The sequence below is a fragment of the Dermacentor silvarum genome, chromosome 6 (genome assembly GCF_013339745.2).
Source record: "Dermacentor silvarum isolate Dsil-2018 chromosome 6, BIME_Dsil_1.4, whole genome shotgun sequence".
Classification (NCBI taxonomy): domain Eukaryota; kingdom Metazoa; phylum Arthropoda; class Arachnida; order Ixodida; family Ixodidae; genus Dermacentor; species Dermacentor silvarum.
In genome coordinates this window covers 28856171-28870303 of record NC_051159.1, presented here as the reverse complement: position 1 = coordinate 28870303, position 14133 = coordinate 28856171, and the positions used below count along the sequence as shown (strand labels likewise).

Below are 14133 nucleotides of genomic sequence, written 5' to 3'. Positions count from 1 at the left end.
AGGTTCATTGCGCTTTTAACAGTGAAGCTGTTCTAAGTTGGCCCTTCCGTCATCTGTCCGTCCGGTGGTGTCACGCAGGTCACGTGACCAGGAGAGGATGAGAGCTGAGGTGGGGGAGGGCAGGTCATGTGACCAGCAAAGGAGGATAGGCATGCTGGGGGAGGAAGTGACCAATGAAAGGGCGCAGTGGGGGAGGAGGTGACCAATGAGAGGCCGCGCTGGGCATGAGCAGGAGAGGCGATGGGTATAAGAGAAGGTGTTTCTGTGTGGCGCGCACTTCACTGAGACACAGACAGACAGACAGACAAGAAATTTTATTTTGTCCTAAGGGACTACTTTGTCATAGTTGCGGGCCGCACCTGCACCGGGAGCGGAAGACCGTGATCTTCAGCCCTTTCGCAGGCCCTTTGGACAACCCGAAGCTGCAAATATGTAGCAGCATCAACAAGGCAATGCGCAGAGCTGCTGCCGACACTGCCCGCATTTCCCTGCATTTGCGTCAAACGTGCACGGTGTCCGTAACTGCAGCTGATGCCTCTGGTGGCGGCTCGACAGGTTTCGACCCGAGAACTGGACACTCGTTGAGTAGCATCGGAAGTCGCTGCCTCTTCTCGCCTCGCAACATTTCAATGTAATATAAGTTCGTGTTGTAGATCTGTGTTTACTTGTGTTACCTGCCGGGGTGGCTTAGTCAGCTAAGGCGTTGCACTGCTGAGGACGAGGTTGCCCGGCCGCGGTGGCCGCATTTCGATGGAGGCGAAATGCAAAAACGCCTGTGTGCTTGGGTTGTAGTGCACGTTAAAGAAGCCCAGGTGGACAAAATTAATCCGGAGCCCTGAACTACGGCATGCCTCATAATCAGAACTGGTTTTGGCACTTAAAACCCCAGAAAGAAGAATGTTTACTTGTGTTTACGCCATTGCATCATGTGCAACACATGCACATTAACACTCAGTGTAACTAACGCAGCTTCGCTGTTTAACCATCTTCATGGAGTGGAAGGGCGGTCATTTTTACCGTGACCAGGTTCGAAGTGTTCATTGTAATAGTACGACGATTTAAAAAGACGTTTGTTATATCTGGAAGCATTTTCAATAAATATAGTCGGAAAATCGTAAATGCACTGAAATGCAGTCGTTATAACCGATAGATCGTTATATCTGGGATCATTATTAATAGGTTCAACTGTAGTTTTGAAAAAAATTCTTAGCCACTCTAAACTGACTTTACTAGCAAAATCATTTTTCAAGATTCCCCGACTTCTCCAGGTGTTCCATGACTTTCAAAAGTCAAAATTCCATGTATATAAAAAAAAAAAAAAACGAAGACAGCAACCGTTCTTTCAACACAATTTTTCTCACAAGGCCTAAAAAGTTTGCCAATCCAGAAGAATCAAAACCTGGGTGAAATTTTCAGCTTATGCTGGTAGCAATAAAAATTTAAGTACTACAGTAGACTTCCGTTATTTCGACTCTGGTCAATAAAATTTTTTGTGTGATTTGATCTCGATCAAAGCGGTGCCTATACATTTCTATAGACCTACACCATGGTGCTACATCACGAAAATGCGGTGGCGCTGTCGTCGGAATTTAGTTTCGAATGGTAGGCACTCCGCTGCCGAGCCGCCGCCCGTGTCGCACCTACCACAGCAGCCGCTGGGTTTCGCGGGTGGTTGTGCAGTTCCATCTGTGAGGTCTTTATTCTATGATTTTACAACGAAAATAACGCAGTATGTCGACGAACTGAGTTGTGTCAAAATACGCAAGAGGCTGAAGTTTTCATAGGTTTCCTGTTGATGAAAACCGTCGCAAGCAATGGACCGCCGCGGTAAAAAGCGAAAGTTGGATTCTGATACTACCAGATTATCCATTATGCGCAAGACATTTTGTAACCATTAAGCTTCTCTTTTATTCTTAGTGGCGTGCATTAGGCAACCTATATATGATCTTAGGATCGTTAGGACCGACATGATCTTAGGACCGACATGAAAGAAGCACGGGCAGATGACACGCTCCAGTGTGTTCATGGCTTCTTGGTCAACTATCGCGCCGGGCACAGCTTTCGGCCTGCTTCACGTTTCTCACGCTAAGCTTTACTGCCATTTTCCTTTTCCTGAGAGATGAGTTTTTGTTTGTGCTTACATTAGAGGTTCGTTTCCATAGGTTAGATGGAATCCTCCTCGGAGAAGATGGAATCCTCCTCGGAGAGGCAAATCGAACCATGGGGAAGTGGGCCAAGTATGCGAGAAAGTATAAATAAGAATGGGAGCAAGACCGGATCCCAAAGTGGGTCCTAGTGGGTTTACTTATAGATGGTTTGCCCGTAATGTGACAGATGCAGGTACTTATCGTGCTGATATCAAAACATGTTTGCCACAATGCCATCAGTGTGCCACGTCACATGAACATGGCCCACCGTGTTAGCTTAGCAGGTGAGGTGTCGCGCTGCTGGCAGAATTTTCGCCTGCCCCCTCAAGAGCACCGAAAAACTGACCCAAGGTAGGCAGTATGAGACAAAATGTCACTTTTGGTGTCTTACAACTTGGAGGCAGATGTATGAGAGCAGCGCTGCTTAAAAAGGACGGCCTTGTTTAAGCATAACAATTTATTATAGAAAATTTCTGATCACAAGCAATTACCATCTTGCTTGTGATAGAATAGGTGCTTGAAATACATAGAGAACTGCTGCAATAAGATAAAAATTGTTCTAACGGTTCTAAATAGAGTTAAAAATAGGCTGCCCTTCTTCGTTGTTCGGTCTGCTTGCGTGAACTGGCAAGTTCGTGCCTCGGATGCAATACGCTCTTTTTCAGGCGCCTTCTGCTCACAGGTCTCTTCAGCAGAGAATAAGCTTCGCCCTGCTGAGGTCGCATAACCGCGAGTGCTGTGTAACCGAAGGTAGCGCACATATACCCCTCGGAATACACGTGTCGTCTTTATGTGGCGCATGAGCGGCAGAAAACAAGCACAGCAAACAGTATCGGCTCGAAACCGTAGATGTTCACATATGGAGACGGTTTCAATACCTTTTTATGCGAATTCCTCTCAACTACTGGGCAGAGTTGAACCTTGACCATGTGGAGATCCCAGTCAGACCGCTGAAGTGCATAAACTAGCGTTCCATGAACTGCACAAGCTAGGTGCTTTCGCCGTGACGATACCGGAATCGTCATCATTAGGCGAGACATCATAGCGCAAAACACTGGTTTTGGCTCAGAAAAAAGAAGCCGTGGGCACGTCACTGTCGCAGACCGTTGGACAGCTGAAGTATTTCAACGCCGCAGGCAGATGCCACGTGAGAGCTCAATGATGCTGAACATTATTTTGCGTTTACGTGAGCTAAAAAGCAGAGTTCGTAGTTATTAATATTGTATACAGTTAAACCTGCTTATAACGAACCTCCATATAACCAATTCCTGGATATAACGAAGTTTTTGTATTCCCCGCCGTGACTCTATAGAAGCACATGTATTTGAAACCTCTACGTAACAAAGTGGCAGCGGGAGACCCCCTCGATATAACGAATTTTCCCCGCCGACTACCTAGAGATTTCGCCCCAAATTTTGTCATTTTTGCGCGAGCAGCAACTGGAAGCACCTTCTCCGCCGCGACGGAATGCGAAGTGGCAGCGTCGCGCTTGGCGCGCTCGAATTCACGGCGCGAGATCGAGCCCACGTGTGCGTGCGTGCGAGCGTGCGCGAGGCAGGCCTGCATTCCTCGGCCCGGCAATCTTGACGCCGCAGGCGTGACCTTTCCCCTTCCCTTCATTCAAACCTGACCCCGCCCCTTGCTGCAGCCGGCCCAGCCCATCAAGCCGGCACTCTCCTTTTCCTGTTGATGTTGCCGAAGGAAAAAAAAAAACATATATATATATATATATATATATATATATATATATATTTCTTTTCAATGAGCTGGCTGCGTCACTCTCTGGTTCTTCACTTCACTAACTTGACACTAGGTGACACTATACTACGCCATCGTGTCGCTCGCTCTACGTTTCCGATGGCTCGCACTTGTGCAAAACGACACGCGTCCCCGCCTCCAGTTACCTGGTGTGACATTCGACGGATGAGTGCTTCGATGAAGAAACGTGAGATATTGACCTTGTCTGCAGTTCGCTTTGAAGATAAGCCCGCGGGGGCGCACACTTTTTCCACATCGCAGATCACTTTCAAGATACGGCGGCTGCCGCCGAAGTAAACGCCTCCCTTTCTCGCCTCCCCCGCCGTGCCTAGCACGGAAACGCACTTCCGCCCCCCCTCCCCCCCTTCTCCCTCGCGCACGCGAGATTGAGTCGGCTGACCCTCGCAAGCTTTCACTCGCACACACAGCGTACGGCACGCGGCGACGACGTTGCCGTGTTTGGACTTTACACGGAACCTCAAAGCGACTTCCACAGGGATGGCACAAATGCGCTTCGCAATAGTGCTTCTGCGTGGTTACTACTCCGACGACGATAGTGAATTTGCACCCCCTACCGGCAGCTTCTCCGCGTTACTGGGAACTCATCTCGAAGGCCATGCTTTTGTGCACGGCAATTGGCAGAAAATACGTCATGGTGGCCATGTAGTAAGTTCACTATCGCTGGCAACTGTCGTCCGGGCGTGGCAACTCGAGAATCGAACGTCTGCGCACATGAGATTTTGCCAATTTTGTGCCTGTGCGTGCAGAACAAGAAAAATAGTACGCACTAACCGTTTGGTGGGCAATGAGCCCGAACTTCGGCTTAAGCGGTCAGCCAATACATGGGGTTCAATGGGGGCTGGGTGGGGGAATCTTTGCGACTACATTTAAACCGCAATTACGCATTAAGCGAGTACGTATTAACGAGGTTTGACTGTACTATCCTTACTTCATATAGCTGTCTGCTCATTTGCTGTCGCAATCGCAAAGACCTTCGCCTTTCGGGCGAAACTGGGACTTTTTTGTTCATCGCAATTTTAGTGTATTGGGGGTAAATCTTGAGCGATAGTACATACGGTAAGCCTTTCTTTTTCAAATTTTCGTGCCGAGCCTGCATATAACGAAATCCTCTTTATAACGAAGTTTTTCGGGAATTTGTCAATTTCGTTATAGTATCCAGGTTTAACTGCATAACTAAATATAATAACTCAGTTCTATTTGTCAAAAAATTAAAGCACTATGATTTCCCCCTCAGGAGTGATACACTGGAACTTGAGAGCTTTCGGGACCAACCAAAAAGTGTTCTGTGTGCAAGCGTGATGTCGACCGTCATGGCGGCACGGACATTTGGTTACAATGGGTTGCGCAAAAAAGGATTCCTGTAGTTGATTGTGAAAATTTATATACAAATAAAACCGCAAATAAAAATGGCTACATTTGGCTACAAAATATTTTGCTCTCTTCTTGTGTTTGGCTACATTTGGGCTACAATTTCTCTAACTTTGGGCTAAGCCGCCTCGTCCGACCTGGCAGACGGAAATCAAGCGCCAGCCGTCTCAGCGAGGCGGCTTGGCTCACTTGCAAGTACTGCGTTTCATTTGTTATTCGCACCAACGACACCGACAAAACCGATTCATTTAGGCCCACGTTAATCGTGCTGTCAAAAATAAGCGCACTATGATGATCTGCAAGCCAAGTCGCAAGCGGTATCGGCCGTCACTGCGGCAGTCAGCGAGCTAGGCCGAGCGTCTCGTTCGGCCGTATACCGATGGGGGCGAAATGCAAGAACATGCACTGGGTGCACATTAAAGAACCTCACGCAGTCAAAATTAATCCGGTGCCCCCACTACCGTGTGCTTCATAATGAAATCGTGGTTTCAGCCCCCCCCCCTCACCCCATTAAAAAAAACATGCGCCATCCGCGCGTGCAGCGGGGGCTGCAAACGTGGGCGGAGCCCACGAGACGTCGCTGTAGGGCCTAAAATATATTGACGGTGCCTACCGCTGTTTACAAACATGGTGTAGGTGTACAGGCTCAAACTTTCATTATTTCAATCCTGATATTGGCCTTCACCGGATAATTCCAACTTGGCAGTTCAGCACACAAACCTAACCACAATGGTGACACCAGTGGTGACTCCAATAACAGCAGCATCTGTCATTATTTGTCATGTTTAAAGTAGAGTGAATGTGTCAGACACATGTCATCTCCCGTCAAGAACACCTATTTTCATTTTGTGTACCTGTTTTGGGTGCCAAGACTACAAAAGACAACCTTCTTAATGCAATTCACATTAGTCGGGTACTTCACACACTTTCTGGGGGCTGTCGGTCTGGCGATGTCTCTGATCGTTTTCCCGCCAACTTAGCGGGAAGATTAAGCTGTGGTATTTGTGTGGTATTGATTTGTGCAAAATTAGATGGCACTAGGCACGTGCCTTAACAACATTAACCGCTGCATGCATCTGCACCGTCTGCCCTTCAGAAAATGATGGCCACTATCTTGCAAAACTGCAAAAACACATTGTGCTATATAGATGACGTCATTGTGTATGGGAGCACGCGTGAGGAGCCCTTCAAGAATTTGAAACAAGCTTTGCAATTAATTGCGAAGTCTGGACTGAAACTAAATGACAAATGCATTTTCAATGTCCAGGAAATGGAGTTTCTTGGTCATGTGATCAGTCACCAGGGGATACACCCTCTTCGAAGCAACGTTGACGCCACTAAGACTGCACCAGTACCAACAGACTTTGGTACCCTGCGCTCATTTTTGGGCATGGTAGACTATTACGCTAAGTTTGTGTCCAAGTAATACGGTGCTTGTTGAGCCTCTTCGCGAATTACCACGTAAGAATGCCACAATGCCACGCTCACTTGGAATCCTGCAAGACAAGCTTGTTTCAAGCAGCCTAAAAGTTCTTCGGCAACTATGGATGTTTACAGGTGTTTGACCCTGCGCATGACATTGTTGTCACTATGGACGCATCATCCGTTGGGCTAGGAACAGTGTTACAGCAAAGGAGCAATGATGAACTGCTAACGATTGCCTTTGCTTCTGAAAGGCTTACTCCACAGGAACAGAAGTACTCTGTTGGGTAACTGGAAGTCCTTGCTTGCTTGTGGGCATGTGAACATTGGAGAGTGAGCCTTGCGCACTGACCACCAGGCTCTGATCACACTTCTAAGCACAAAGGGAGTAGGTCGCCGTCCGTTCCGGATTGCAAGATGATGGCACACTGGACTTTTCGGATACAACTATACAACTGAATTCCAAAAAGGTTACAAGAATACTGTTGCCAATGCCCTTTCAAGGATGCCCCTCCAAGGTCATGTGAAGGAGGAAGAAACAGGGGAGGTAGTTTGTGTTGTCTCAATATGTGTTACTCATGCATAGTTGGAACATTGCAGGACCTGCTGCTTCAACAGGTCATAAAGTGGGTGACTTCAACATGGCCTGCTGTAAAGATGTTGCCTGCTGAGGCAGTCCCGTTCCACCGGGTGCGGACTGAACTCTTAGTCGTTGGAGACCTCCTGCTTCGGGGAGACTAATTTGTCGCACCTTCGTCCCTTGCGGGACGGCTCCTTGACGCAGCCCACGAGTCTCATCTGGGGATAACAAGGACAAAGCAGCGACTACCTGAGCGATACTGGTGGCGTGCTATGTGCAATGCAAGCAAGTAGAGCAGGTGATTGCATCTTGCGGTGTATGCCAAGCTGCTGAAAAGTCTGCAAACCCCATGAAACCACCTCTGCAGGTGGTGGCATACCCGTCTGCACCATGGGAGAAGTTGGGAATCGATATTGTGGGCCCTTTCACTAAAGTGCCTGCAGATTGCCGCTTTGCCATTACACTCAATGACTACTTCAGCAAGTGGCCAGAGATTTGCTTCTCGGCAAAAGTGACTACTGCAACCATTATCTCTTTTCTGCTAAGCGTATTCACCAGGGAAGGATACCGAAACGAGATTGAAAGCGACCATGCCCCTCAGTTTACAGCATGCAAGTTTGATAGTTTTCTCAAGAAATGCGGCATTGCCCATGCGTATTCGGTAGTCTATCACCCACAAGCTAATGGCCAAGTGGAAAGGTTTAAAGGTTTAATCGGGTACTAAAAGAGTATGTCCATGTTTCTACACGAGAACGTTGGCCTCTGAAGGAAGCCATCACCGAATATCTTGGAGTCTGCCATTTCACACCGCATGCCACCACAGGATTGAAGCCTTTCGTCCTTCTGCACGGCCGTCACCCAAGAACAAAACAGGATCTTGTAGGTGCACCGAGTAACAAGTTTTTCCAAGACCCGCAGGCAGAGATGAAAGCCATCCACCGCAGAGTAGCACAGAAGCAGCAAGCAAGGTCTAAACTGACTGTCGACGAGCTGCGAAGCGTGCTCCGTTAACAGGTAAACCAGTACGAGTCAGGTTGCCAGGTCATGCGCCTAAGGGCACATTGAGCTACTCAAGCCCGTTCACCATCATTGACCGATGTGGCCAGGTCACTTACAAAATGATGGCCGTCCCTGGAATCGGGATATGTTAGTACCCTGCCCCCGACCAGTTACATTTACTGTTGCAAGAAGCTGCTGACCTGAAGCAGTAACATCACTTGGCAAGTCACAGCTAGAAAACTCTGACCAACATCAACCGCCATCTGTGGGGACGCCAGTTGAAATGAATGTTCCAGAGCCATGGTGTTCGACAAGGCTAACAAGAGCACCGTTGTGGTTCAAAGACTATCAAGGACATTGAGCTGTGTTTTCAACATCAATAGCTGTTATCCAGTTTGTTAACTTGTTGTGACTCTTTCTTGAAGGGGGAAATTGCAAGTATTTAGTAGTTGATTTGTGCAAAACTAGATGGCGCTAGGCACATGCCTTAGCAACATTAACCGTCACATGCATTTGTATATATACCATCGCAGACTAGTAATAAACGTCATTCATGTACCAGAGCTGGGGCTGTTCACTCCGTGGTTCTCCGGACCTCCGACATAGTCTGGCCGGGCATGGTGGTGGATACAACATAAGCAATGGCTGAAAACATTGTTTAAAAGTTACACAAAAAAAATGTAAATTAACCTTTGTGAAAGGAACCAGAATGTCCAAAATGTTAGGCTTAATAACCCTTGCCTTGTATGTGGATTTTGCTCACTCATTAATTACCCAACGAAGCAGTCAATTCTCTTAAAATGTTCAGATTCGAGTGATAACATATGTTCTTAAGCCCCGAATAACTAAGGAATGTAGAAGCGTGGGCATGCAGTGATCCTTGATTAATATCTTGGTTTATGCCAAACATGGGAAATTAAAAAAATGGAAGCTTGGCTTTCATCTTTTTTAGTAATCAACCTCTTGCCTGCAATATGAATGAAAATAAGAGTTTCGATAGAATACTTTATCAGTCTAAACTGATTTAGTGCTTCTCTTTAGTGTTCGAAAAATTCTGTGTAATGCTCACAATAAAAGCCACTGTCTCAACAGGAAGAAGTACTGCTTAACTGCAGCTTTTCACAGCTTTTGCAATGCAAACACTAGGGGCTACAAGAAATGAAGCCTTGTCAAATGTGATCTCAGAAACAGATCTCACCAGCCAAGACGGAAACTTTTTGAGATGAGATGCCTCGGAGCACTTTGTAGCCAGCAGGTGGAGCCACAATAGAAACCAGCGTGCCGCGTTCTGTCTGTTGCATGGCGTTGTCGTCCACACCTTCAATCCAGCAGCGCTTGGAGAGCTCTTCCCGGTTCCAGGGCACAGAGACTATCTCTGACCGACTCCACGGCAAACTGTTCACGAACACTAGGTCGCCACTGGTGTAGTCATCGCACGTCCCTGCACAATAATATAGATATTGTCACGTGTCTTGAGAGAGAACTGGTGACATTTAATGAGGGCAGCTGGCTATTGAAAAACACGACGGTGGGACCTGGCTATCGAGCGGGCGGGAAGCACGCCACGCACTTCTGTCCTTGCCTGCCTCTTAGCACTGTACCCACTACTGCAGGTGGCATTTTCCGCCCGTCCTCGGAAAAAGCATCGGCTCGATGCTCAAGAAACAGTGTAAGAAAAAAAATTAAAAATCAGAAAGAAAGAAACAGAAAAAGAAGAAAAAGAACGTGGTCAAGGCAGATGCTCGCACAAGGAACACAGTGACAGCTACAGGAAACAACGGCGAGCCGAAGAGGCGGCGTTGCCGGCAGAGCAGCGTCAACGTCGCAACGGCGGGAACGCGTTCGCCGAGGCCAAAGCCCAATTTCAGTGGGAGTTACTCGAGTGGCACTTTGGCTTTGGCTGCGACGAAACGCCCACGCTGAAATCGCGAAGTGGAACGCAAGCGCCAATGGCGGGCGGATGCTACTAACCACGAGCTATCTCGAGATATTGAACGCATGCGACAACAGCGAGCCAAGGAGGTGGCGTTGCGGGCAGAGCAGGTGCGTGTGCTTGGGTATGACGCAGAGAACGACGTCACTAATGGCGCTGTCAATGGCGCGCGTGCTTGGGTGCGACGTAGAGAAAGTGCAACTGACGGCTCAAAATGGAGACGTTAAGCGAAACATGGGACGAACGGTTTTTCGTTTCGCCTAGCCATATACAGCTTTCGCTGTAAAACAAAAGTACAGCAGTGGTGAAGCGTGACGTGCGCATTCTCAAGAAACACGAGAGGTAACCGCATCAACTGCACATAGGAGCAAAAAATATAAAAATGAATAAATGAAAAAAAAATCACGAACACACAACATATGATTTTTCATGTGCATAACGTGAAATATGTCAGGGCTAGGTTGTTGCCTACGCCGTGTTTGCCCCTCACTGTCTAACAACTTCGTAGTTCACGTCGCTAATACGGCGCAGCACTTTGTATGGACCAAAATACCGGCTCAGCAACTTTTCACTAAGGCCACGGTGGCGAATAGGCGTCCACAGCCACATTTGGTCTCCGTGAATGTAGTAGACTTGTCTGTGGTGGATGTTATAACACTGTGCATCTGCTTGCTGCTGCTGACTGACGTGCAGCCGTGCGAGCTGGCGAGCTTCCTCAGTGCGCTCAGCAAGTTCTTCGGCATCAGTAGTTTTGTGCTCGTCGTCTTGACACAGAAGCATAGCGTCCAGCATCGTTTGAACTTCGCGGTTATGAAAGAGGCGAAATGGTGTGAAGCGCTTTGTTTCTTGTGCGGCGGTATTATACGTGAAGGCCACGTAATGCAAGATACAATCCCATGTTTTGTGCTGGAAGTCGATGTACATAAAGATCATGTCTGTGATGGTCTTGTTTAATCACTCTGTCAGTCCGTTGGACTGCGGATGGTAAGCAGTTGTCTTTCGATGACTGGTATTGCTCAGTTAAAAAATTTTGTCCATGAGCTGTGCTGTTAACCCCATTCCTCTGTGTGTGATGACAGTGGACGGGGCACCATGACACAATACAATGTGACACATGAAGAACTACGCTACCTCAGAAGGTCTGGCTCGCGGGAGCACCTCTGCCTCAGCATAGCGGGTTATATACAGTAGAACCCCGCTGATACGTTTTTCACAGAATCGTAAAAAAAACAAAAAAAACGTAAGAGCCGGGAAACGCAAGAGCCAAGAAACAGGAAAAATTGAGAAATGAGATTAGTGTTGAACTGCATACAATACAGTGTAGACCGCTTATAACGTAAGTCGCCGGAGTCGCGAATATCCGTACTATAAGCGGTACCGCACTATAACCAAAGCAACAATTTTCAAGGCCCGCACAAATGCAAAACATGTGCATCGAGCCGCCACGCGTGTGTGACAGTTGAGGAATGCGACTAGAATGTTTGCATTCAATTTAAAGTCGAATCTCGTTAATTCAAACCAAATCACGTGGCACCGCCATGAGTAAAAGCTTAGGAGAGACTGCTCAATGCCGCGAGTGAACAAAAAAAAAAAAAGAAAGAAAGAAAGAAAAAAATGCGGCGGAAATTTCACCCTCTCTCAAATGGCAAGGTCGCCAATTCTGCATTGCGCCGGGACATGTGTGTACGTGCCGACGTCTCAGCCACGCTACCATAGCCACGCGTAGAAAAATGGCAGTGAACCCTTCTTTCTGCTTTATGCTTCCTCTACATTCTAGTCACGTGTTGACCTTGCATGCTGCGGCTACGGCGCAGAGGGAAGCAGCAGCGCTGTCCCAGGCCGGCCAACGAAACTGCCCACGCCGGCAAACACCCGCTTCCCGATAAGGGCAGAAAACGAACCTTCGGGGAGCTGGCGCCGGGCCGGCTGGAGCGGCGGCGCCTGCACAGCGGCTGGAGCGGCGGTGTCTGCACAGCAGCGGGCGCGCACGGTGACAGTCGAAAGTGAGGGAGCTATGAGGGAGGGCGAGGGAAGCCACCGAAGCGGCGGAGTTGCCGAGGCGAAACACGCTTCCCTACCGCCCTCCTCCCTCATATTCCACAGTCTCCGCCTGCACCCTTCGCCGTGCCGTGCCGGTGCCGCCCGCTCCCTGAAGTTTCGTTTACTGCCGTTATCGTGAAGCGAGCGTTGGCCGGCGTTGGCAGTTCCGTGGCCCTCGCTCGCTTTGCGCGCAGTGATATTTCACAACTCGCACTCAAGATTCTGGTTTCAGCCTCACTGGCTGTTCGTTCGCACCACCTTCTCCTCCACTTCGTCTCTCTTTCTTCCTCGAGCACTCCTTGGGGCGCCCGTTTGAGAAGAGCGTTCGCCGTCTCCGCTGACTTCCGTACTCCCAGGCAGCCGCACTGTAACCGGTATTTTGTTTCCCGCAACTGCACTATAACCGATACGTATAAATACATGGAGTGCTATGGGAAAATTAACGGGAGTCTGGAAAGACCACACTACATCCGGTACTGCACTATAAGCGGTTACATTATAAGTGGTCTATACTGTATTATTTTAATTCTTACGTGTGAAAAAAAGTCATAGTTTCGCCCGAAAGCCGAAGCATTGATTGCGTAGCTAATTATTGGACACCTATGCAAAGTAAGGATAGTAGTTTTATTGTTCGTATAAACCCGTAAACATTCGCTTATTAACTATATCAACAAGCAAGGTGTCAGCGCCCACAGGCAAACAAGGACACATCACACTCGCTGAGCGCGGACATGTGCTGTCAGATGCTGGCGTGAGGAACCGCCGCTGCAGCAGCGAGCGAAGTGACCTTTGTGCTGTGGTCTATCACTTCAACGCAAACTGAGCGCCAAAAACACACAGCACACACAAAGCTACCAGCCGCCGATGCATCTATACTGCCTAGACTATGCCACCAATGGAGATCGCTTTCAAGATACGGTCCACGCGCCACCGCGTAGTACGCAGTTGATGCGAGAGTACAAAGCTGCCCGCTATCCCTCCGTTGCCCGCGACTTTACAATTGCTACCTCCCTCGCTCCCTCGCCGGTGCCTCGAGCACAATGGAAGGCACACTTTCTCTCCAGTTTTCTTGCGTGCGCGAGATTTAGCCACGGTCATCGGCTGTCACTTGCACATACAGCATACGGCACCTGGCGAAGGCGTTATTGCCCTTGGACTTTATACGGAACATCTATGCGTCAAAAACAATTTTAGCAGCCACAATGCGTCATAGACACCATCTTTGGATAGCAAATACGGATCTCAAAGGCCATGCTTTTGCTGGCGGAAACTGAAAATATGTCATAGGTGTTGCCCCCGGCACTTTGGGCGGCCAATCCCATTGTCAAGCCACCAAGCCAAGTGACATGAAAAGTCGCCATGCGACATGAAAAGCGACATGCAACGCAACAGCAGGGTTACCAATGCAATGGGTTCTATGGGAGCTATGCCGGGATCGGCCGAAAACGACGTAACAGCTGAGAAAACGCAGCACCCGGGAACGTAACAGTGGGGTTCTACTGTAGTCAGTAGCGACAATCACTCACTTGTTGCCGTCAGTTGACAGAGGAACAGGCCCAAGAATGTCCAAGCTGACTTGGTCGAATGGCTTGTGAGGTGGTTTGATGGGTTACAAAAACCCGGCGGGCTTCATGGTAGGTGACTTGCCGCCGACATTCACGACGACAGCCTTTGACATACTGCTTGACGCTTGCCGAAAGCCCGGGCCAGTAATACATATCGCGCATTCTGGCAAGCGTTCGCGAGGAGCCTAAGTGGTCAAATGTGAACTCGTCATGGCAAGCGAAAAGAATATCGTCCCGCAAGTCTTTTGGAACCACCAGGAGGTAGGCTCGGTCAGATAAACGGGCATTTTTCTTGTAAAG

The 14133-nt window shown here is 48.5% G+C and overlaps 2 protein-coding genes across 2 annotated transcripts in view; one reads left to right on the top strand and one right to left on the bottom strand.

Moving 5' to 3' along the window:
- Window positions 1-14133, top strand: part of LOC119455352 (cytoplasmic aconitate hydratase-like) — a 607544-nt gene that overhangs the window by 332645 nt on the left and 260766 nt on the right. The gene's annotated exons all lie outside the window — the stretch shown is intronic.
- Window positions 1-14133, bottom strand: part of LOC119455354 (alpha-mannosidase 2C1) — a 135494-nt gene that overhangs the window by 55457 nt on the left and 65904 nt on the right. The window contains exon 12 of the mRNA XM_049668723.1: window positions 9494-9736. Coding sequence (XP_049524680.1) covers window positions 9494-9736 — 243 coding nt within the window. The remainder of the gene's footprint in view (window positions 1-9493; window positions 9737-14133) is intronic.